General features: G+C 41.8%; 1 protein-coding gene across 1 annotated transcript; it reads left to right on the top strand.

The window, feature by feature from the left end:
* The first annotated feature begins 168 nt into the window (after positions 1-168).
* On the top strand, positions 169-22,724 carry pou2af2a (POU class 2 homeobox associating factor 2a). Its single transcript, XM_088011482.1, has 5 exons — positions 169-354; positions 1,352-1,452; positions 15,642-15,681; positions 15,815-16,095; positions 21,872-22,724. The coding sequence occupies exons 1-5, from the start codon at positions 345-347 to the stop codon at positions 22,304-22,306; spliced, it is 867 nt and encodes a 288-aa protein (XP_087867608.1). The 5' UTR covers positions 169-344; the 3' UTR covers positions 22,307-22,724.
* The last annotated feature ends 337 nt before the right edge of the window (positions 22,725-23,061 follow it).

Below are 23,061 nucleotides of genomic sequence, written 5' to 3'. Positions count from 1 at the left end.
AAAGGAGTACAGGTTTTCTTTCATTTTTCCCAATGCTTCCAAACCCTAATCTTGACTGCAGATGCAAATAGTCTAAAAAACGTCCCCCCATATATTTGCATTTAAACAAATAGATAAAAGGTCATTTTGAAAACCTGCCTCCGGATGACAGCAGTGTGAGGTGCCATGTGTCCCTGCCCTCTTTACAGAGTGGTTATAGCTCTCTGAGTGGCACGCCAGTCAGTATGGTGCTGCACTCCTGCACTGAGCCACTGTAGGCAAATACAGCTGAGGGAGAACAGAACAGCTTCTGTGGGTGTGTGTATGAGTGTGTGTGAGTACATGATACACCGTTCAGCTGCATCATGGACACAGGTAAGACTTTTTCATTCATGCATATGCCCGTCTTGCTTTTCCTAAAAGAAATGTTATGAAAATCAGTGTTGCTATGAAGAAATCAAAATTCTCTGCTGTTTTTTGTTGTGCCAGCATGCTGTGATTTTCATTACTGTGTGTGACAGTTAGTACCCTGAAACTTGTTAGATCATGTTTATCTCTGCAGAGAGCGCTTCTTACAGCAGGAATATGAGGAAACCTACTGGCAGGAACTATGTATGTCTAATTGAACAAGTGTAATTCTATGTTGTGATTGTTTTGAAAATTGAGTAAAACCCTGACTTTCTTTTCACTTAGAATAATGCAAAAAAAGAAAAACACTGAAATCCAGATTACATTTTTTATTTTCATTTTCAAGAATCTCTTTGCTGGGCAGATTTGGAGCTTATCTAAAAGATCCATTCAAAAAGCTGGGGTCTTTTACATACAGTTTTTTGCATGCAATTTCCGTTTGCATAATAAAGTTTGCATTTTCATTGAGTTTAGACCTTCGCTTCCCAGGAATGTCCCCAAATCACACCAGCACCAACGTGAGATTTATAAAATCCAATACCAAAAATGACTTGATTAATAAATATATGGGATTTCTCATTTCTATCAAAATCCATGTTTTTTCATTAACATGCATAACATGCATATTTTCTTTTCATTAATAAAAGAAAAACATGCATGTTTTATAATGCCATACCTTCCGACCTTTTCTTTCTGCCTGGTTGAAATCAAGTGTTTCTAGCTAATTGCTTCATTTTAGTTGACCATTTGGAACAACCAGACCAAGGGCAATTTCCATGACATTTACACACACAATCCCTAAGAGTCATTCACCTACATGCATAAAACTGTGATGTATTCAAATGAATGCACTTTTGTGGGAATGGATGAAAATTTGGATGAAGTTGTGCAGGAGGAGGAATGTTTTCTAGCTGAGATTAAATCTCCTCTCAGTGTCCGTTTTTTTGTTGTCTCTACTCTTCAGAATATTCAAAAAGAGTGTACCAGGGTGTCCGGGTTAAACACACAGTGAAAGACCTGCTGGCTGAGAAGCGATCCCGACAGACAAGCGGGCCCAGATATACTGTAAGCACCAACTGTTTTTGCTATTGTACCCTCCTGTGCTGTCTGTCTCCCTCATCATCCTTCACCCAAACCAAATACCGTAGCCACAGTTGACATTCTGTTGATGACACAATTACGGCACTGCCTTCAAATATTATCCTCTCCCTGTTTACATTTACTGTTGTTTTGTGCACTAATAAGTCAATGGTTGATCCATTGACCACCTGTATGTGCCTCCCCCCTCTGTTTCTGCTGCCCTCAAGGCCTCATAAAGACCATCTGTAAATAGTTGAGCACAGTGTGTGTGGATAAAGACAAAGCACAGAGTCCTATCCTAACCTCACAAAAGAACATTGACACAATGCATGCAAAGGCAATGGCCGTGATCTTCAAAAAAATAAAAAGCTCCCTGGAGCTGGAGCTTGAGATGGAGGTGGAGGTGGGGGGGGGACGCAGGGCAGACAGAGAAAAGGCCAATGCAGGAGGTTGCCTATGCAAAGTTTGATCAACACACACCTGCCAGCCGATATTGTCCTCAGTCATGAACAGGCTCCAGACAAACCTCCTATTGTTGTCAAGCACACACATTGGTAAAACACACACACACACACACACACACACACACCCACACACACACACACACACACACACACACACACACACACACACACACTAGCTTGAATTTACAGACAAATTTGGCTGTGTCTTAAATGCCTGCATGCACAAACAAGACTGGCTTTTCATTACCACAAACTGCCTGTCAAAAGGCTTTTATGGGACAGTATTCACTCATTGGTCTAATGGTGGCATGTCCACTCTGTAGATATGCAGGCTGCTTACCGCTCAGCTGGTTGGGAGACAGCATGGGATACAATAAGACAATAAAACTGTAGGAGAAAACATACCTTCACTTTCTGCTCTGGAAATTTCTGCAGAGGTTCATAACTTCAGTGGATGGGAGTTGTGGGTAGTCCTGCTGTACCAGAGCTAAAAGGATTTTATGCTAACAGGTTACAGTGAGGCAACATGTGAAACATGCACAGGAAATACTGCTCTATGCTGCGTTTCCATTCCAAACATGCGCAAATCTTTGTCTATAGTCTGCTCATGTCGAAAAAACACAATTTCACTATAAATTCACTGGATGCAAACTGTTATGTGAGATTATATTTATAATTCAGCCATAGCAGCAGTGCTATATTTGTCATCTTATTCAGGCATTAGAACGACAAGCCCCTTATACCTACCTACGTATGCAGAATTTTGGAGAAATTACCGTCATCGATTTTACAGAATAGAATAAGATACGAACTGTCTGATGCTGTGGAAGCTCTGGTGAAGCCAGCTGCACGCTGTCCAAAAAAACAACAAATCACCATCCTGTCACTACTTCCTGTCATCTTCTGAGCCAGCAGTAACATCTGACTGTTGATCATGGGGCTCGTCTGTTGTGGAAAAAGTGTTTCCATTGTAATTTTTGTAAAACGCATCTATTTCAATACTGCCAAAAAACACCTGATCCTTGCGCAAAAACTATCAAAAAACGGGAATTTTCTCAAAATTGCGGTGTTTTCTTGAAGCAAAGTTATTTTCATGCTTTCAGTTTGCATAGTTTTATGGTTAATGATAACGCAGGAATATCTCTCTAAAATCTCTATGTAGCCACTTTAGATAGCCACACAGGCTGAAGCTAACATCTCTGTTCAAGCCTGGCTAAGACCAAAAACTTCTGCCATCTCCAGTTCCAAATAGTCAGAGAGGCTTATGGGAACATTATTTTATGAACTTCCATCTAAAAAACCAACCAATGCAAAGTTGGCAACAGTTCAAAGGTATTCAAATGAGCCTGTCTGATACTTTTGAGAGCAGACTTTAAAGATGGCAGAAGTTCTTATAAATCTTGCCCACAATCAGCAGAGCCAAAATCTTTAAGCTTCATCACCAACTAATCTAGACTCATAATGAGATAAAGAGATAAAAGTGTTTTTTACTGGAGGTAACAAAACTACTCAAAACCTTTTAAATGAAAAATCCCAAGATATCCAAGAAGAGTCAAATATTTACACATGAAGTGAACATTAGCAGATATTATCTCTTCCTCATGAACATTTTTGTGCGCTCTCAACCACAGTATTATGTCTAAAAAAATAGATAAACCAACACAGCTATCATAATGAGCAGATATGTTATTTCCTTTATTTTCTTGACATGTAACAATATTTGCAATGAGCATAAAGGAAACATTAGCCTTTCTGTAGTAATCATACATTTGTTAGACATGGACACTTTTATTTTTTTCTACTTTTAATTGGGGGCCACTGACCTTGATGTGAATCGTGTCATTCAGACGGGTGAGGTTGGAAGGATGCAGTTCTTCCTGTACAAAACATGGTGATTAAAAACCTGTTCTGCTTTGCATATGGTTTTAGGAAAAAGAAAATACAGCTGCTTTAAATTCTGACTCATATTTTACAAATGTATTATTTTAATGGACAGGTGTGTTTCCATTTTTGTTTTATGAGTGATGACAAAATGTGGGGGAGGTGTGGACCATTTCTCCTTCTGTGTTGAAAGCTGAACTCCATGTTCATCCGATTCCGGCCCAGGGCCAAACGCCACAGAGCAGCAGGCTAGATGCTTCATTCAGAGGGTCAGTGAGTTTACGTCTGTTGCTGAAGAATGTTTTCAGATTGCTGAAGGCAGCAACATTAATCTGAAACAGCTGTCATATTCCCAGCTTCAGAAATATTAATATGAAAATCTAATAGGCAGCAAATCCGACTTTTTATTTTACTTAATTCAGTTTTGCTTTAAGAAAAGTTAATTTGAGTAAAACAATAAAAACATCATACAGCCACTATTTATTTGGTAAAGACTTGTTTCCATTTCCTGTTTCAGTCCTCGTCCTTCGTCCTGATCCGTTTACTCCGGATTTCTATGGCTGCAGGACAAACCAAACTTCTTTAGCAGCTCCACTCCAACCTTTAAAGCTACTGGGCACTAAAATTATACAGTTATACACTTTTTTAAAAATGATTTATGATTATGATGTTATGTGAAATTAATAAGCAGAATTTAATCTATTATGCTGTTTGTTCTTTAGCTGTAGATATTTACTCACTGTTCTTGTCATATATTTTGTATTAATGAAATAAGAAGCAAGTCAACATACATAATTGACATCATTCACATGTTTAAGACAACCACTGACAACCTGTTATTAAATTTGCTTGCAATTTATAAGCAAAAGAGAAGCCACTTTATGCCTAGAGTTGTGTAATTTTGGACTGTAAAGCACCACGATTGCTCCAATTTCACAAGGAATTTTAACTTAAATTTGGCCTAAATTTCTTTTTTTTTTTTTCAACAAATAAGCTTAACGTATTTGTTGAAAATAAGTTAAGCTTCACAAATAAGTGAAGTTTCAGCCGTAGGACCGTTTCTCTTTGGGAGATCAGTCTAACAAGAAAACTGACCAACTTGCCAGGATTTTTAAAATCATATCATTATGTCAGATTTTTCATAGATAGCCTCAAACTAAACATGACAAGGTGCATTTGAGGCCTTCCACCAGGGACTCAAACACGTTTTATTCAATGGTCAAATTCTGATTTCTAGATGAAATCATAGGACTGAAACAACTAGTTACAACCAACTTCCTGTTATTAAATTTGCTTACAGTTTATAAGCAAATTATGAAACAAAAACTTTATCTCTGCAATTGTCTAATTTTGGAAAGTAAAAGTTAATGAGTGCTGTAATTTTCAACAGAATTTTATCCTAAATTTCCAATTAATTGTTTATCGATCAACAAATAACGCACTTTTAAAACAAATAAAACAATCAAATTATAAATTTTAACCCAAGGGGAAAAACACACCATTTCAAAACAAGGGCAGTGAAAACAGATACTCAGTTTTCTTCAGGTGTGTGAAAAATTGCCTCCCATAAGCTTCTAAAAGAAAATTTTACCAATTTATTTTTGTTCCAAATTTCTTAGGATCTTGGATTATTTTTGCGTTCTGATAATTTTGTTCTGTATTGATTATTCTCTTTCTTTAATTAGATCAGTCTTGTTTCTGTTTTACTTTTCTTTAGTCCTTATTATATTTACTTCTTTAAAAGTTATTCTTAGTTACTCTAGTTTATTATGTTTCTTAAGTCAGGGGTCCCCAAACTTTTTCCTGTGAGGGCCACATAACTTTTCCCTTCCTTGGTGGGGGGCCGGAGTCAGTTTGTAACAGAAAAAATGTGACGATTGCAGGGCAGGAGTGCCTAAATGTAAAAATTTATTGTTTTCCAGAAAGCACAATCAAATAACCCTCTCTGGGTTCTTCACAGAATAAATCCAGGAAGGATTATAGTCCGTCTTTTTTGAACTATAAGCCACAACCCCAAAGTTTTTTTTTTTAAAAACCCAGTAAACATACACATATAAGCCTCAGATTTCTCTGCCGCTCCAGGTTTTCCACAATGATGCAGCAGAGGGGGGCGGACAGCCAACATTTGAGTCATAACAGGTCAATTGACCCTTTTCACATGACGTCACACAACTTCCGTTTTGGCTCGAAGCTGTGTATCCTTAGTTCCGGTGTACATAGTAAGTAATGATAAAGTTGTCTATTTCATATATATAAAAAAAACAAATTCCCCTCTCACCCTCCGTGGGTGGTCTCTTTCATCCTCTGAGCTCGGGTCCTCTACCAGAGGCCTGGGAGCTTGAGGGTTCTGCGCAGTATCTTGGCTGTGCCTAGAACTGCACATTTCTGGACTGAGATGTCTGATGTTGTTCCTGGGATCTGTTGTAGCCACTGCTCCAGTTTGGGGGTGACTGCCCCGAGGGCCCCGATGACCACAGGCACCACTGTGGTCTTCACCTTCCAGGCCTTCACCAGTTCCTCTCTGAGGCCCTGGTATTTCTCCAGTTTCTCATGCTCCTTTTTCCTGATGTTGTGGTCACTTGGTATTGCTACATCCACCACAACGGCTTTCCTCTGTTCTTTATCCACCACCACAATGTCCGGTTGGTTCGACATTACCATCTTGTCTGTCTGGATCTGGAAGTCCCACAGGATCTTAGCTCGGTCATTCTCCACCACCTTTGGGGGTGTTCCCCACTTTGACCTCGGGGCTTCCAGTCCATATTCGGCACAGATGTTCCTGTACACTATGCCCGCCACTTGGTTATGTCGTTCCATGTACGCTTTCCCTGCCAGCATCTTGCACCCTGCTGTTATGTGCTGGACTGTCTCAGAGGCCTCCTTGCACAACCTACACCTTGGGTCTTGTCTGGTGTGGTAGATCTGAGCCTCTATTGCTCTGGTGTTTAGGGCCTGTTCCTGGGCGGCCAGGATGAGGGCCTCCGTGCTGTCCTTGAGTCCAGCTTTCTCCAGCCATAGGTAGGATTTCCTGATATCAGCCACTTCAGTTATTTGTCGGTGGTACATCCCATGTAGGGGCTTGTCTTCTATATATATATATATATATATATAGAGAGAGAGAGAGAGGTATATATCTGACAGCATATGTTGATCAGACAGAACACTGGAGCATGGAGTTACACAGTCTCTAAAACATTTGCCTAAAATAAGATTTGAAGATAGATCATTTTGTTGCTGGAAAAACAGAAATGTCCTCAAGCCCAACTGTTATTTGTGGCTTTTGTCTTGTTTTTTCTAAACTCATAAAAAATAATGATTCACCGGTTGCGTTTTTTGGGGGACTTGTGTTTGAACGTGAAGTTGCTCATTTGAGCTTGGAAATGAGCAGAGATACATAATCAGCCCCAGAATATTTAAAATACTATTCTAAACAACGTTGTTGGAAGCTGTCCTTTATTTTCCATTAATACAGAAAATGAACCTCTAAACGTTACATCACTGACAGGCGGCGGTGTATATGTTTCCTAACTGTGGCTAAAGCTGCTGCTAGCTGGTTTACTCATGATCGGAGGCTGGTTGGAGAATGGTAAATTGACAATGACTAATAACGGTTATCTAACACGTAAACACTGTTTTATAAAATACAGAAAGTGAACCTCTAAACGTTACAGCACTGACAGAGAGTATATTTTTTCCTAAATGTGGCTAAAGCTGCTGCTAGCTGGTTTACTCTCCGATCGGAGGCTGTTTATTTTATACACAGTTAGAGAATGGTGATTTTACAATGATTAATAACAGCTATCTAACACTTAAATGCTGTTATCATTAAACTTACCTTTTATTATATCCTTAAGATTATGAGAATGCGGGAATTTTTCAGCTTGGTTCCCAAGGCAAAATCACACCGGAAGTAAAGATACCCAGGTTTGAGTTATGGCGGCCATTGTCTGACGTCACTGTGAAAAGGGTCTATTGAATATCACATTTATTACGGTTGAAAAAGAAAAAGTTGCCAAGTTTAGATTTAACTGAACTGATTACAGTAGTTTCTGAACGGTAACTGTAACAATAAAAGTGCTGATCCTTCGTGTTGCTACTAGCATGAGCTAAATGAAACTGGGCGCTGCCTTCTTCTTCTTCTTCTTCTTCTTCTTCTCCTTTAGATTTCAACAGCAGCTTGCATCAATTATTGTTGCACTACTGCCATCTACAGGATCCTAATATCTAAACCTCAAATTCTCATAATGATCCCAGTATTATTAAAAAAAAAACAAAAAAACGAAAAATCTTCTTTTTCCCCTCAATGCTATTTAACTGATCAACAACATTCTCAAATTTCAATTCCCTATTAAAACTTAATTCCGTTTTAATGGGCGCTTTCTTCTTTTATTTTCAATCTTGACTTCCAATGATTCACTTCCTGCTAAAGAGCCCCCTGGTGGTTGAAGAAAAATCCACATATAAGCGACTTATAGTCGGGAAAATACGGTATATGAAAAAAAATCTGAATGCTCTCTTGCATTATTAAAGTTGCTTACAGTTTATAAGCAAATTATGAAACAAAAACTTTATCTCTGCAGTTGTCTAATTTTGGAAAGTAAAAGTTAATGAGTGCTGTAATTTTCAACAGAATTTTAACCTAAAATTCTGTTTTAGGTTAAAAAACTGAATCCGGATCCGGCCCACGGGCCGTAGTTTGGGGACCGCTGGTCTAGTTATTCTATAATGTTAGATCCGTTTTCTGAGCGGGCGGACGTGCTGCAACCCCCGCCGTTGCTATGAGGCCGAAGCAGCACTGAGCTGCAGGGCCGTTCGACGCTGCTTGCAGCTTTAATTTAATTTGTGTAGTCTGGTTCCTACTTTATCCTCCTCATCATGCTCCTAGTGGTTCTGGTTTTTAGCTTTTGCAGATTACCTGATGAATTGCCTGGGAATCTGCCTGGTATTCACCAGGTCATTATGTAAGAATGACCAAAAAGAATGTTAATGGTCATTCTTTTTTCATTAAAGCTATCGTCTACTACTTGTCGTCTAAGGCCCTCTGCATTTGGGTCCGCTTTTTGAACATCTCATGACAAAATCGACTTGTCATTGTCATTATTTCATTCTTTTGAACTGTTCAATATAGCAATAAAATAGTCACAAGCATATCTAACTTAGAAGTCAGTAAACAATTCAAGCAAGTTTTGTCTCTTGAGATATTAACTTTAATTTCATATTTTCATTAATACATGATAGCAACTATGTCTTGCAGCAATAACGATATCTCTCCACCCAGAGTTTCTGAACAATCGTCTGCTCAAACATAAAGTTAGCTTGGTTATACAAAGTTGCTGTAATATTCCACTAACACGTCACTTAAAACACACATAGCTTTACGTTTCTTTCCGGAAGGACTAGCTGACTCAGCACATGGCTACAAAAAGCCTTCCATACTTGTCTAACTTATCCTACTCAGGATCTTTTCACAGGCTGCTAGCGTTAGCTTATTCAACCTCTCTCTTTGTATGCTGTTGTTATGATTTAAATTATTTGTCTGTGTCAAGCCTTATTATTTAGTTATCGCCGTCTGATAACTAAATAACCACGTTATCCAGAATATTCATTTTTCCTCACACATGTTAAAAGTTGGTCCCAACTGGAATTTCAATTAAAGTTTCTATCATTCGTTTCTAAATACTGATGCAACTCTGGCTCCACAAATAAGCAGCTTGTCTGACTTGACATGACTCAGTGATAAGTTAGCTTTGAATGGATCCAATTCAAGGTATTGGAATTCTTAAATCTAAAGGATAAAAATGACTTATGCAAACTATATTTCATTTCTAAATCTAAATCTAATTTTGCTGCAATTATGTGATCTCTCCCTAAACCACCTTGAGAAGTACAATTGTCAGTTTTGGATATGGCAAAAGTTGGCAATAAAAGGGATCAGACATTTGTATCAAGTATCTGATGGTTTATGATGACTAGTTTATAATTACTTCAATGTCACCTCTTACATGTGTCTCTGTCTTATATAAGACTGTAGATGAATACAGCAGTCTCACTTTGAGACTGTTTTGGTAAATTTTATTGGAGGAACCTTGTGTTATGGTGTTATTTTTGAAAACAAAATATATATAAAAAAAATCAAATATGTTACCTTCTGTTTAAATCAAAAAGAGATGTTATTTACAATTTTGGAAGCACTTTATGTGCTTGTCAATGCAGTATTTACATGTCTGGTTGTGAATGTTGCTTAGGGAGCCAATAATGACCACAGGCACATAGTAACGATAGCCGTTCCCGTCCTATGTTAACCAATGCCAGGTTTTATCTCGGAGAATAAAAAGGCCATTGAGAGAGTAAAGCTAGCTCTGACCACAGAGTAATCCAGCTCATGCTGGAACATGAACCGGGACAGCAGGAGTAAAAACATCTCACATCATCCCACTTTAGCAGCTTTCTCCCATCTGACAATTTGCATCCAGGTGCACTGAGACATTCTGCTTTAACACTACATTTATGAGCTCAAGCAAAGCAAAGCAAAAGAAACAAAAAATTGATACAGGAAATTTTATGCATTTACAATTTAAAACATAAAAAGTGTTGGCAAAGGTTAGCTAGCCAGTAAGAATTTCCCAGGGTGTGATTGGTCTTCACTTAAAACAACTGTAATTGTGGAGTACATGTTAGAATATGTTGAAGTACTGAAACATCACAAATTGATCAATTAAAAGAGGTAATGGAATAACTTTAAAGTGAACTTTTATGAAATATTGATTTCAAATTTGAATTTTGAAATTTAGCTAAATTTATTTGTGTAATATAATACATACCCTGTTTTGAATAGTAAGGAAGATTTTTTCCTTTTGGAAACCAGGATAAGTCCCTCCCACACTTCCACCCCCAACCATCAACCACCTCACGCCCCCCCTCCTCCCCCCACCCCGACTGAAACACATTATCTGACTGAGTTTGAGCGAGTTGATTTCCATACGCAGCCTTCAGAGATGCAGTGAGCCGTACCTGGGCCACATGAGGAAGTCTTGGCGCTGGCAAATCGCATTCAAATTCTGCCCTCAAAATTTGCGTGTGCCCTAGCCAACATGGGCTTAATATCAACTCTTTCATGTTAGCACTATGCAAAACAAGAGGCTCTGTCATTTTCTGTCCTGTGCAAGCGGACCAGGCTGTGCTCTGCACGAATGGGACTGCCAAGAAATAGAAACTCTACAAATGATCGGTCCTTTATGGTTAGAAAAAAAATAAAAAATGAAAAAAAGTAAATGTAAGAAAACATACTTCAGTCTTTTTTTTTCTTTTTTCTTTTTTTGCAGCATGTTCCAACCACATTGAAAACATTTGTATTCTGTTTGGGTTGTAACAATTTTTCATACTTTTAAGTCTCCATTGAAAAAGAAATCTGGGTATCCACCTTATTCCTAGACCACACTAGCATATTCAGCTACTTCACTGACTCAGCTGCTTCGGAGATGCGGGTTTTCTTCCCTTGGCTATTTGTCCACACAATGAAATTAACACACATAAAGCATTTCTGGGTTCTCTGTTCAAGTTTAGAAGTTTTAGCCAAATTCTTTTTGTTTCCTTATCTGTCTGTGCGCAATGAAAACTGCCGCCTTCGTTTTGGGAGCGTTCAAGACACACCTGTTGCTGCCACAAACTAAACTTGGTCTGATTATTAAAGTACAGTCACGAACAGCACAACAGTTACCCGAGCTCCGAAAGGGCACCTTACGACACTTTCTAGTGGAAAGTTGCTCTCTATGACAGGTTAATATGTGATTCGGTTCGGTTCTGGTCCAGTGGGGAGATTCTTCATATTACGGTCTGGAGCGCAGCAGCTGCGGTCATTTCTCCTCTGATTTGCAGCGACACTCAGCAATGGAGAACCTCGAGGTTCTGGTTGTGATGGACTAAATGAGCCCAGATATTTTATTTAGTCTTATTAAAAACTGTTCTTGGCCCAAACATAATGATAAAGACTCAGATCATGAACTTTATTTTTAAATTCAAACGAAAAATAAAATTCACATCAAACAAAGACAATGTTATGTAGTTCTGGTGTTTTGTACTGTCGGCGCAGAACGGCAGCTCAGAACTCTGACCAGATTCTCGGCTTTTCTCGTCTTCATCACTGTCAGCTCTTCAGAGGAACGAGCTGCTAGCAGCGCTGCTAAATCTCGGTCATTTCATTACAAAATGTAACAATCGTGTTCCTGTCGCTCCCCAGATTAAACTCACAATTATGATCCTCTGTACTGAGCAGCTCTCTGACAGCAGACGGTGTGTCTGTGAACAAGTTTAACTAAATACTGTATTATAACCAAAAAGAGAGATATAACTTACATCATGACCTATAATCATGATGCAACTTCTATTATGAATATAGATTAGCCAAAAACCCTACAAATTACAGTGAAATACTGATACTTCTGGTGGGCGCCGGAAGTAAGACCGGGTACTGTGTACCATAGACATATTATAATAAAGTTATGGACATTTTAAGCCAATCAGAGGAGGACCTGCTGGTCTCAGCCTCCTGGCTGCATTCAGTTTGTCTCCTAATGCCGAGATCAACTCAAAACCTTCTGCGATCGACGTGTTGCAGCCCTGTTCCAACAAAAGCACAAAGAGTTCAGAAACAATATGATATGGGGGGAAAAGCTATTTATTAACTGATTAAGTTGTGTTTTAGATTGTTCTTGAGTCACGGGCCACAGCTGATTAGTGGGTACACTCATGGCTGCACAGTGAATGCATTGATTTTTTACAGCTGACAGTCGCTCCTCTCTCTTGCAGGTACTGTTACCCCCGCTAAATCTTTTAGGTGTTAGGATCTGTGTTTTCTGTGTAGTTTTTCTGTGTTAGTCCAGTTTCCCCTGTGAATCTGTCTTCCCTGTTGATTGCTCCCAGCTGTATCCCGTTCCCTGATTACCTTCCCTGTGTATTTAGTCCCTCCTGTTGTCAGTGTTCCTTGTCGGATCCTCGTCTTATCTCACCCTCGTCTCACGTCTGTGTTCTGTTCCTGTGCGGCCAGTATTTTCTGTTGTTCCTCCTGGTTTTTTCATTAAATTATTACATATCATCATGACTACCTGGGATTCCCGGCGTCTCTCTCACCGCTCTCCGCAACACTCCATGACAGTAGGATCCGACCAGAAAAGTGGTGAGGACGCCAGCGTGTGGGGGAGCGAGGCTTGGTTCCAGCAGCAGTTGGAGTTGGCTCAACGGGATCTCTACAAAGACGTAGAGATCTTGCCTTCTCCGCTGCTGCTGGAGGAACTGGGTCTCGCCTCAGACCTCGACGTACCCAGGCAACGCGGACCGCGACGGAGGCGGCGGCGGGGATCCAGAGCGGAGGAGTTCTGTGGCGGAGCTCCAGCCAGCCTGAATCCCTGGGTGGGAACTCGGCTGGCGTTCTGTCCGCCGGGAGTCGGACCCCGCCGTTACTGCAACCCTGAGCCGCCGGAGATCCCGGCCCCTGGGTCACACCGTTTCCGCCGCCCTGAGCCGCCGAAGATCCCGGCCCCTGGGTCACGCCGTCAACGCCGCCCTGAGCCGCCGGAGGTCCCGGCCCCTGGGCAAAGCCGTCGCCGCAGCCCTGAGCCGCCGGAGGTCCCGGTCCCTGGGCCCCGCCTGCAGCTGCCTCCGGTCCCCGCACCGAGGCAGCGTCTGTCCCCGCTGCCTCCGGTTCCCGCGCCGAGGCGGCGTTTGCTTGCTCCCCCCGAGACTCCGCCTCCTGAGTCTGCTCCCCCCGAGTTTCCTGAGTCTGCTCCCCCCGAGTTTCCTGAGTCTGCTCCCCCCGAGTTTCCTGAGTCTGCTCCCCCCGAGTTTCCTGAGTCTGCTCCCCCCGAGTTTCCTGAGTCTGCTCCCCCCGAGTTTCCTGAGTCTGCTCCCCCCGAGTTTCCTGAGTCTGCTCCCCCCCGAGTTTCCTGAGTCTGCTCCCCCCGAGACTTTAGATTTTCTAGTGCCTCCTCCTCCCGAGTTTGCTGACCTGGTCCCTTCTCCCGAGCTCCTTGTGTCTCCAAGCCCTCCTCCCGAGTCTCCGAGCCCTCCTCCCGAGTCACCCGAGCCTGCAGCCGGCCTTCCAGCCGGCCCACCCGAGCCTGCAGCCGGCCTTCCAGCCGGCCCACCCGAGCCTGCAGCCGGCCTTCCAGCCGGCCCACCCGAGCCTGCAGCCGGCCTTCCAGCCGGCCCTCCAGCCGGCCCACCTGAGCCTGCCGGCCCACCTGAGCCTCCGAGGGTCCGCCTCCTGCGTCGGCGGAGGAGACCGCCGGACCCGCCCAAGGGGTTCCGCTTCCTGCGCCGGCGGAAGAGACCGCCGGACCCGCCCAAGGGGTTCCGCTTCCTGCGCCGGCGGAAGAGACCGCCGGACCCGCCTCCGGGACTCCGTTTCCTGCGCCGGCGACGCCCGCCGGACCCGCCTCCGGGACTCCGTTTCCTGCGCCGGCGACGCCCGCCGGACCTCTTTCGAGGGGTCTGCCTCCTGGGTCTCCGCCCACCCTGATGGGTGGTTTTTTGTTCTGGACTCTGGCCCTCCTTCCATCGCCCCTCCGCCCACCCTGATGGGTTGTTCTTTTTTGTTTTCTGTTGGGCATCTGGTAGCTGCCCTTGAGGGGGGGGTACTGTTAGGATCTGTGTTTTCTGTGTAGTTTTTCTGTGTTAGTCCAGTTTCCCCTGTGAATCTGTCTTCCCTGTTGATTGCTCCCAGCTGTATCCCGTTCCCTGATTACCTTCCCTGTGTATTTAGTCCCTCCTGTTGTCAGTGTTCCTTGTCGGATCCTCGTCTTATCTCACCCTCGTCTCACGTCTGTGTTCTGTTCCTGTGCGGCCAGTATTTTCTGTTGTTCCTCCTGGTTTGTCATTAAATCACCTTCTCATCATGACTACCTGGGTTCCCCGGCGTCTCCCTCACCACTCACAACCACGAATCATGACATTAGGGGTACGCAGCATAGACATAATATTGTTTTGTGAGAAATCAACTGTCATGCATCATGGCCTCATGCAGTCTGAGAACAGGATCCAGCAGATCTGATCCAAAGATCCTCTTGTAGTCCAGGGATTCAGTCATATTACAGCAACATCTGGAAATGACATAATATCCAGAGTATCATTCCCTCTCCTCTCTGGCTGCTCTTGAGGAGTTGGCCAAGTGGATTATAGCTACATGATTATTTAAAAATCAGAAACTGCAATAGCTAAAGAGCTCTAACCTATACCTAAAGCAGAAATTGAAACCACCAGTGCAACTTGCATTTCCGTGCTGTAGACTTTTTTTGTTCCTCTTTGCCCAAAGAATTCAATGACAAAATCATATGATTTCAACCAAAATTTAAAAGTTTTCTTCTTGAGGGATGCTATTGATAAACTAATAATCTGAAAATCATTTTATACACAGGTGTGATACAAATGGATTATTTCAGATTTTCATGCATAGTTCAAATACTGTAGGGTTTCCTCCAGAAAACCTGAGAAGGCCTTTGGGGCGCTAGGGCAGCCCACCCTAACATTCTACTACTTTTATGTTAAAAACGTTAATAGTTACAAAAATCTGATGTACATGAGCAGGCATCATAAATGACACTGACGTGAAGCCAACGGACAGGTGGATGGATGGCACAATTCGTGCTGAACCTCTCACTTCCTGTTCAGTCAGTCAAACCTAGCTTACTCTGTCTTTACTGTCACTGTTGCTAGTACATTAAAAAACCTTTTTAAAATAAACAAAGAATGCTTAACCTGGGCGTGGGGTGGCAAGTAAAGCCTGGCTTATATAAACTCAGGGAATCCCTGAATTAAAACGCTACTTCTTCCTCACAGGGAGGATCGACTACTCCACCTTCGTTTGTCCAGATGCCAGGTATGTCTCAAAGTAACACAGATCTTCAACATTAAATCTATAGACTTTTACCAGCAACAAATTTTTGGCTCCAACAATCCCAGCACATTATTTTTATATATCATATGACAAATGTTTTCTTACCCTCATGCAGGATCACACATGCTGCCCGGCTACTACAGCATGAGGCGTCCCTTCATATCCGACGCAGACTTTTGCACATCCACCAAGCAGTTTCCTTCCGATGTCTATTCTTCCACACAACCCTCCTCTATGAGCAGCTACTCCTCTCTCATCGACAGCTACTACCCAGAAACCTTTGGTGACTACCGTAGCGCAGCCACCTTCTCCAGCTCTGGCAGCTCCTTCCTGCCCTCGTCAACCATTTCCTCCCTGTTGCCAACTTTCAACGGAGATTCACCGCATTTATTTCTGGTAGGATTTTTGCAGAGTTTTTATATCCTTGAACTTTTGCTGACAAGGTGATACATATTTGTATATAATTATGAAGTGGAAAGAAAATACATGGTTTTAATTTTCTTGCGCACCCACAATTTTGTTTCTGTTCATAGAGCGTCAATTCGATGATGGTACACTGTGGCTCCCATCAAAGGCGTCTGATGCTTCACAATTCTTTAATTTTTTTTAGAGCCTGATTTTTCTTCTAAAATCGTAAACATGAAAGCATTTATGTGGTGCTCACCACATTTAATTTGAGCACGAGCAGCTGCAGACCAAAAGCATTCAACCACTTTTGCTTGAAAGAATTTTGATCCCAAACCAAAATAGGAAACAATCGACTCAAAAGAACCGCGTGCCTTTGTTTTAAGGCAAACCTGCAAGATGTCTGGCATCATTCAGGTGTAGAATAATTCACTGATCCAGGTCCTGTGATACTCTGTCTGCTTTGCTTGCATTAAAAATATGCAATGTTGAATTTTTGAGGCAGAGTACTTTTACCTTGTTGACGTTGACCCACATGACAAAATGTTTTGATCTGGTTTAGATTTTTGTGTTTGAATGTTCTAGTCAAAGTCCAGGCTTAAATTTATTTGAAAATTTATGGGAAAATGATCTTCATCGATGCTCTCCATCCAGTCTGCCTGAGCTTGTTCTGTCTGATGCCCCAAAACACCTAAAAGTAAACATGGTTTGACAGACAGGCATTCCACACTTTTCAGCTTCTAGATACTGATGTTTTCTAGATACCTATTAGTCATCACATCATTTTCAATCACACATCAATGGTAATTTTCTGGTTTTGGTGGCAGGTACTTCCCTCTCTTCCCTAGCAACAGGATATTCAACATAATACAACACTGTGTGGTGACTGTAGGAGATTTATTATCTGCACATGTCTACACCCACTTTCTCACCTGGAATGGATACAAGCACTGTGCTGTAAGCGGCAAGAGGGAAGTATGGGAAAATGTTTTAGTGAAGGTCCTGGATGGAAAGTGTTTTCAGTTTTGATCTTTAAAATCATTTTTTGCTAAAGTTATCTGTGAAACCTGCTGCTGGTTCACACACCCCACCAAATAAAAGATTTTACACAACAGCTATTTGCTGATTTGTTCTTTAGAAAATTAGTATAATTCAACAACCACTGATACATGGGATTGGTGTGGTAATGTAAAATTAAGCTTACTGAAAATTTCAAAGTAAAAGCCTCAGTGTTCCTTTCATACTGTCTCCATATTAAGGTGATAAAAGATCAGTGGGATATTGGTTCAAGACAAAGATTCCATGATTGTCATTGCACACTTTGAACCACTCTGAACTTTCAAAATAAGGCCCACACATAGCCTACAAAACAAAACCATTAATGTTTTACACAATGGCTAATTGCATATTTGGCCCTTATAAAATGTGTATAACAAAACTGCTGTTAAGCATGATTGGTGTGACCTTTTGAAATCAAGCTTACTGAAATGTTCAAAATGAATGCCTGAGTATACTTGGCTACTCTATGCATTTAACCTGAGGAAAGAGTACACTGGGATATTGCCTTAAAACATAGGCTTCATGCTTGTGCTCCAACACATTGTAATAGTATCATCAGCATGCTAGTGATTGTCACACACACTAAATGTAGCATTTAAGGTAACCTTAAAGCATGATGTTGAAATTATTCATGTAATTCAAAATGCTCCATTTAAAGCACAACATTGCTGGAAAAAGGAACTGTGCTACCTCTGCAGGTAGTACAGAGGTACAACTACCCTGGTAAATATAGAGGAGTTGCATGGGACAATAATAATTGGCCCCAGAAAACTAGACTGGTTCCTGAAAAAGGTTCCAGTTGTGGAAATTCTCTATTTAAAGGCTGAAAGGTTTTATTGTTTCATTCAGAAATTGGAATATTGGAATTCTGACTGGGAAAGTTGGAGCTACCTCACAAACTCCAAAGTCAGAAGTCCAAAATGGCTGCCAACTGTTATAGGGGAGGTGGGGATTGGCCCCTTTAAGATCATTACAGGTTTTGGGATTTACATGTGTTTACACATCATTACTGAATGATCCACACATGGAAGGGGGCGACAGGTAAGGGGGTTGTGGGCTAAATCAATGCACCAATGTAGCAGTGGTTTGGTTTCACACTGCAGTGTCAAACAGGCCACTGTTCACCCCTTCACCTGTGGTGGCTTTGCACCAAGAACCACTGAAGGAAAATACTGAGGAAAGCAGAAAAAAAAACCCTCTGAAGAAGACACTGAGCACAACTTCCTTCTTCACCAAATATAAATAACATAGTGGTTGGAGGATTTATATTTTGTCTTTGTGTTGGTTGCATTTATCCAGAATGTCCTGGGTAGGTTTGCTTCCTCCTTTTGGAGTGGTTTCTGGTCTGCTTGACGTTCACATATGCATTCGAACCACATCAGAGTTCACTTCCAACTAAAATGAAACGGGTTTGTAGGCGGACCAGAGTTCACCTTTTTGATCTCAGTTGCACATTCACACCTCCTCAAAACAACCAGACTGTTTGATTAAAGCAGTCTAAGGGGGGGGGTGATGTGAAAGCACCTGTAATTACTATGATGAGTATGGGACACTCAAACACATTTTGCAAAATGTGTTTGACATCAGAGAGCACAGACATTAATTGTAGCTTTCATCTGATTATGGAGGGTTACTCTGGAGAAAAGCTCTTACTCAGGTGAAAGTTGCATGTTGTCAGCTATGCCAAAATGCTTCTGCAAACTCAGGTGCATCTCTGAAATTCCTAAAGACCTGTACCGTATGCACATCAACTTCTATGATGGGAAACATCCATCCATTTTCTAACACCTTTGTCCCTTAGTGGGGTCAGGAGGTGCTGCTGCCTCTCCAGCTAACGTTCCGGGCGAGAGGCGGGGTCACCTGGACAGGTCACCAGTCTGTCGCAGGGCAACACAGAGACACACACACTCACACCTAGGGACAATTTAGAGAGACCAATTAACCTGACAGTCATGTTTTTGGACTGTGGGAGGAAACCAGAGTACCCGGAGAAAACCCACCATGCACAGGGAGAACATGCAGAAAGACCCGGGCCAGGAATCGAACCCAGAACCTTCTTGCTGCAAGGCAACAGCTCTACCAACTGCGCCACAAACAATGTAATCAATAGTTGGTAGTTGCATGTTTTTTTTGCTGACTATGATCTGAAAGAGGGCTATGGTTGCACTCCTGACAGTCTGTAACTCATTAAATTAGCTGCTGCATATATAACACTTACAATATTTACAGGTTTACAAACATCTGTTTGTAAACCTGCTCCTTTAATGTTTAAATGCGTCAAACTCTGAGTATTACATTGTCACTGCCTTGCAATGCTAACAGTGTTAGCCTGACCTCTGAGCACAACAATTTGCAGTTTCCTCTAGTTTTCTGAGTTCCATCTTGGACAAAGTCAAGTTTGATGTTATCTCATTTTACTTATGAAATGATGGAATGTAAACTACACTAGTGGTCATCAAAAGAACTGCAACGTTAGCTTGATGTTCTAGTACAGTGGTTCTTAACCTGGGTTCGATCGAACCCCAGTTGTTTGATGAGTCGGTCTCAGGGGTTCGGCGGAGCCTCTGCCGTGGACGAAAAGACACACTGTGTAAAGTCGTGATGATGCCCCGCTTTGCCATCACTTGCTGCAGAGGATCACGTTACATTGCTGAGCCAATCAGACCTGTGGAGGAGCCCTGATTGAAGGAGCTCCACTCTCAGCAGGGATTTGAACTTGTGTCTTTAATTACTTCAGCAAAACTCACAGTTTTTACCAAATGGGCTCTTTGCACCTAAGGTGTTGACGTCACATCTCCAGGAGCTAATGCGGCTCACTTTTTTCCGCTTTGAGTTACCATGACTGGTAGAAAAGACTAAGTCGTATTTCAGATGCAAAAAACGCAATACTATGAACATTGTTGTCTTCCTAATGGGCTTTTAAGTTTTCATTAATTTCCAAGCGATCCTGAATTAAGAACATGGTGGTTTGTAAATATTTGCCACTACCAGTTAACGCTGCACAACACAAAGTTTGCAGCCTTCACTTCACTCCGGATCAGCCTAAAACTACCGGGGACACGGATGGTAAATAAAGGAGCCTCCCTGAGTTATTTCCATGGAATCACTTCTATATTCAGCCTGAAAGAGTTTATGGGAACGAGAGAGCAGACCAGAGCCAGACAGCCGAGCAACTGATCCGCCTGTACATCCTGCTGTAAACACCGTCCTATCTGAGCTCTTCACAAGAAACATGCAAAGGTAATAAAACGAAATAACACGGAGACCTTAAAAGACATGGTCATATTTTTCTAAAAGCAGCAACTTTGAACCTGAACAGCTGAACCAGATCTCTGACACCAGAGCTGCGCTACTGTCAAGCTATGAGGCTTGTTGAGCTCTGTCAGGCTTCGGAAGTAAAAAGTCCGAACCGTAACCTCCCCGTTAGTCTGTGACACTAACGACAATAAACACACATAATATACTTGAAAATTAGGTAAAAACATTGTCCGTTAGAATGTTTAGATACTTAAATAGCACATTTTACAAGAACAATGTCCGAGAATATTGCCTACTAGCATAAGCTAACGTTAATGTTAGCCACAAAGTTTAAGTAAAACTCACCTTCGTGTCAGTGAATGTATAACGAGGCGAACATCTAAAACCTTTCTCCAGCTGACTTGTTGGGGCTTCGGATCGATGTACAAACCTTTGCCAAGCACTGCAAGCACCTATTGTAAATGATATTTGTATTGGATCGGAAACAATAGAGCCGCTTTACCCCGAACGCGGAAGCTGAGGTGCAAAGAGCCCATTGCTGTAGCTTTGGTGTACTTCTAAATCTGCTCCTTAGTCGCATCTTTTCGGGCCTGCTACTGCCTCTAGTGGTGTGGGGGTGGTAACACAGCTAATATAATTACATTACTAAATCAGAATACCACAAAGTCTTTATTATCTATTATTAATTTTTCATTCTCTTAAGAATGTAGAGCTAACTAAATGATCTAAACAAGACCTTAAAGTGGTTCCAGTTTCTCTCGAAGGCCAACCTGTTGAAACTGTGGTAAATTTTAAATACCTTGGGTCGTTCCTGGACAGTCAGTTCAACTTTGCTGAAAACACTGATTATATTTTGAAGAACTGTTCTCAGAGACTCTACCTTTTAAGAAGACTTAGTGATCATTGGGTGACCCAACTAGAGCCTAGTTGGGTCACCCCTATGTCTTGAATTTGGAGGAAAAAAATCATATTTTATTTATCACTACAGAAGGGTTCAGTGAATGCGCATATGAAACTGGTGGGTTCAGTACCTCAAAAAAGGTTAAGAACCACTGCTCTAGTACTCGTTTGTTCTAGTCAGATTATTCTTTAACATGATTCTAATGCCAAATTTTGTTAAACCTAATAATTTGAAGTCATATTTCATTTTCAAACTCTTGAGGCTGGTTGGTTCTCTCCACCATGTTCGTGGATGCTGTAATGAAAGTTATAATATCAGACGATATCAAACGCAGCATGAATGCAGTCCTCTTTTTAAAAGTGTTAAAATGTGTTTTGGGAAAACATACAATGTTCCCTAAAAGTAGACGCTGTGAAAAAAAAAAGTTATCACAAATAGATGATGCCGTGACAGAAGACCTTTTGTGATGGCTGAAGATCAGGATGCTATCTGATGAGGAAATGAATAACTGAAACGTTCTTCCTCTTTGTTCATGTTTTCCTGCTTTAGCGTGACTCATGGGACCAGTCGGGACCTGAGCCAGTGTCCCAGGTGGAGGGCCTCTGTCCGGACAGCCTGGGTTCTGTCAGCGTCCCACCCTCCATAGCCAGCCCGGAGCCCTCTGGGAGCCCATCCCAGTACCGCTCCCCCAGCCGTGGCTCCTCCATGGGGCCTGTCTCCGGCAGCCAGCCGTACACCCTGCATTCACTGGAGGACGTCCACTACCACCCTTTGACTTCTGGCGGCACCTACTCTGTGCCCTCCTCCTTTCCCTGCCCCCCATACATGAGCAGCCCAGTCAGCGACCTGGTGTCCAAGATGGTGTCAGAGGACATGGCGGAGGGTCACAGTGGCCTCCCAGCTGGGACCGAGGCCCACTCTTCATGGGCTAAGGAGGACGGGGTGAGCCCCTGGTCCCCCTATGAACTCCGGAGGGCCTACTGACCTGAGCGTCCAACCAAGACTGAGAGGTCAGCATGTCCAAATGAATGAAATTTGACAGACTTTTCCCATGAAAAGCACTGAGCTTGACATAAAATGTCGGAGATGTGTGTGTTGTTTTTTGTTTTTTGGACATTCATCATCATTGTTTTATTCAACAGCTAATATTTGTACTTTAATAACAACAGAGTAGTAATTGGTTGACTAAGTTGGCCAAAATGATGTGGATCACATTTACTTACTGCAAAGAAGAAAATAAAAGGGTTTTTATTATTATTATTATTATTATTATTATTATTATTATTATTATTATTATTATCTTTTTTTGTCTATTTTTCAAGCTTGTATTATATGTAAAAAAGATTGGAGAAAATGGCCACTGAACCTGAAACTGACACAAATAAAGTGCATTTACAGATGATGTTCCATCTACAAACTACTCCACTGTCCTCCTACAGAGACGTGACAAAGTCTCTGCTTTGCTTCTCGTTTTTAAGTCTCTTTTTGACCTGATAAAACAGACAGGAAGATATCTTTTGGTTGTAAACTAACACACTGTCCAACTTGTTACCATTTTTTTTACTTCATGGAATTTTATGTGCTAGGCTTACACAAAGCAGTGCATAAGTTGAGTTTAAAGTTAAATTTATTTGCATAGCACATTTCAGCAGCAAGGGTTCCAGTCATTATGACTCAAAGTGTTTACACCATAAAACAAAATACAATAACCAAATATGAAACAATGAACATTACATCAT

This window comes from Poecilia mexicana, unplaced genomic scaffold, assembly GCF_051168715.1.
Source record: "Poecilia mexicana isolate PSO_F unplaced genomic scaffold, ASM5116871v1 scaffold_13, whole genome shotgun sequence".
Taxonomy (NCBI): Eukaryota; Metazoa; Chordata; class Actinopteri; order Cyprinodontiformes; family Poeciliidae; genus Poecilia; species Poecilia mexicana.
This window is presented reverse-complemented; position numbering and strand designations above follow the sequence as displayed.

Excerpts from the sequence above, each read along its gene's own strand:
- pou2af2a (XM_088011482.1), top strand. Across the intron at positions 1,453-15,641 it reads CAAGCGGGCCCAGATATACT|GGAGGATCGACTACTCCACC; the intron begins GTAAGCACCAAC and ends TCTTCCTCACAG. Across the intron at positions 15,682-15,814 it reads TTCGTTTGTCCAGATGCCAG|GATCACACATGCTGCCCGGC; the intron begins GTATGTCTCAAA and ends ACCCTCATGCAG.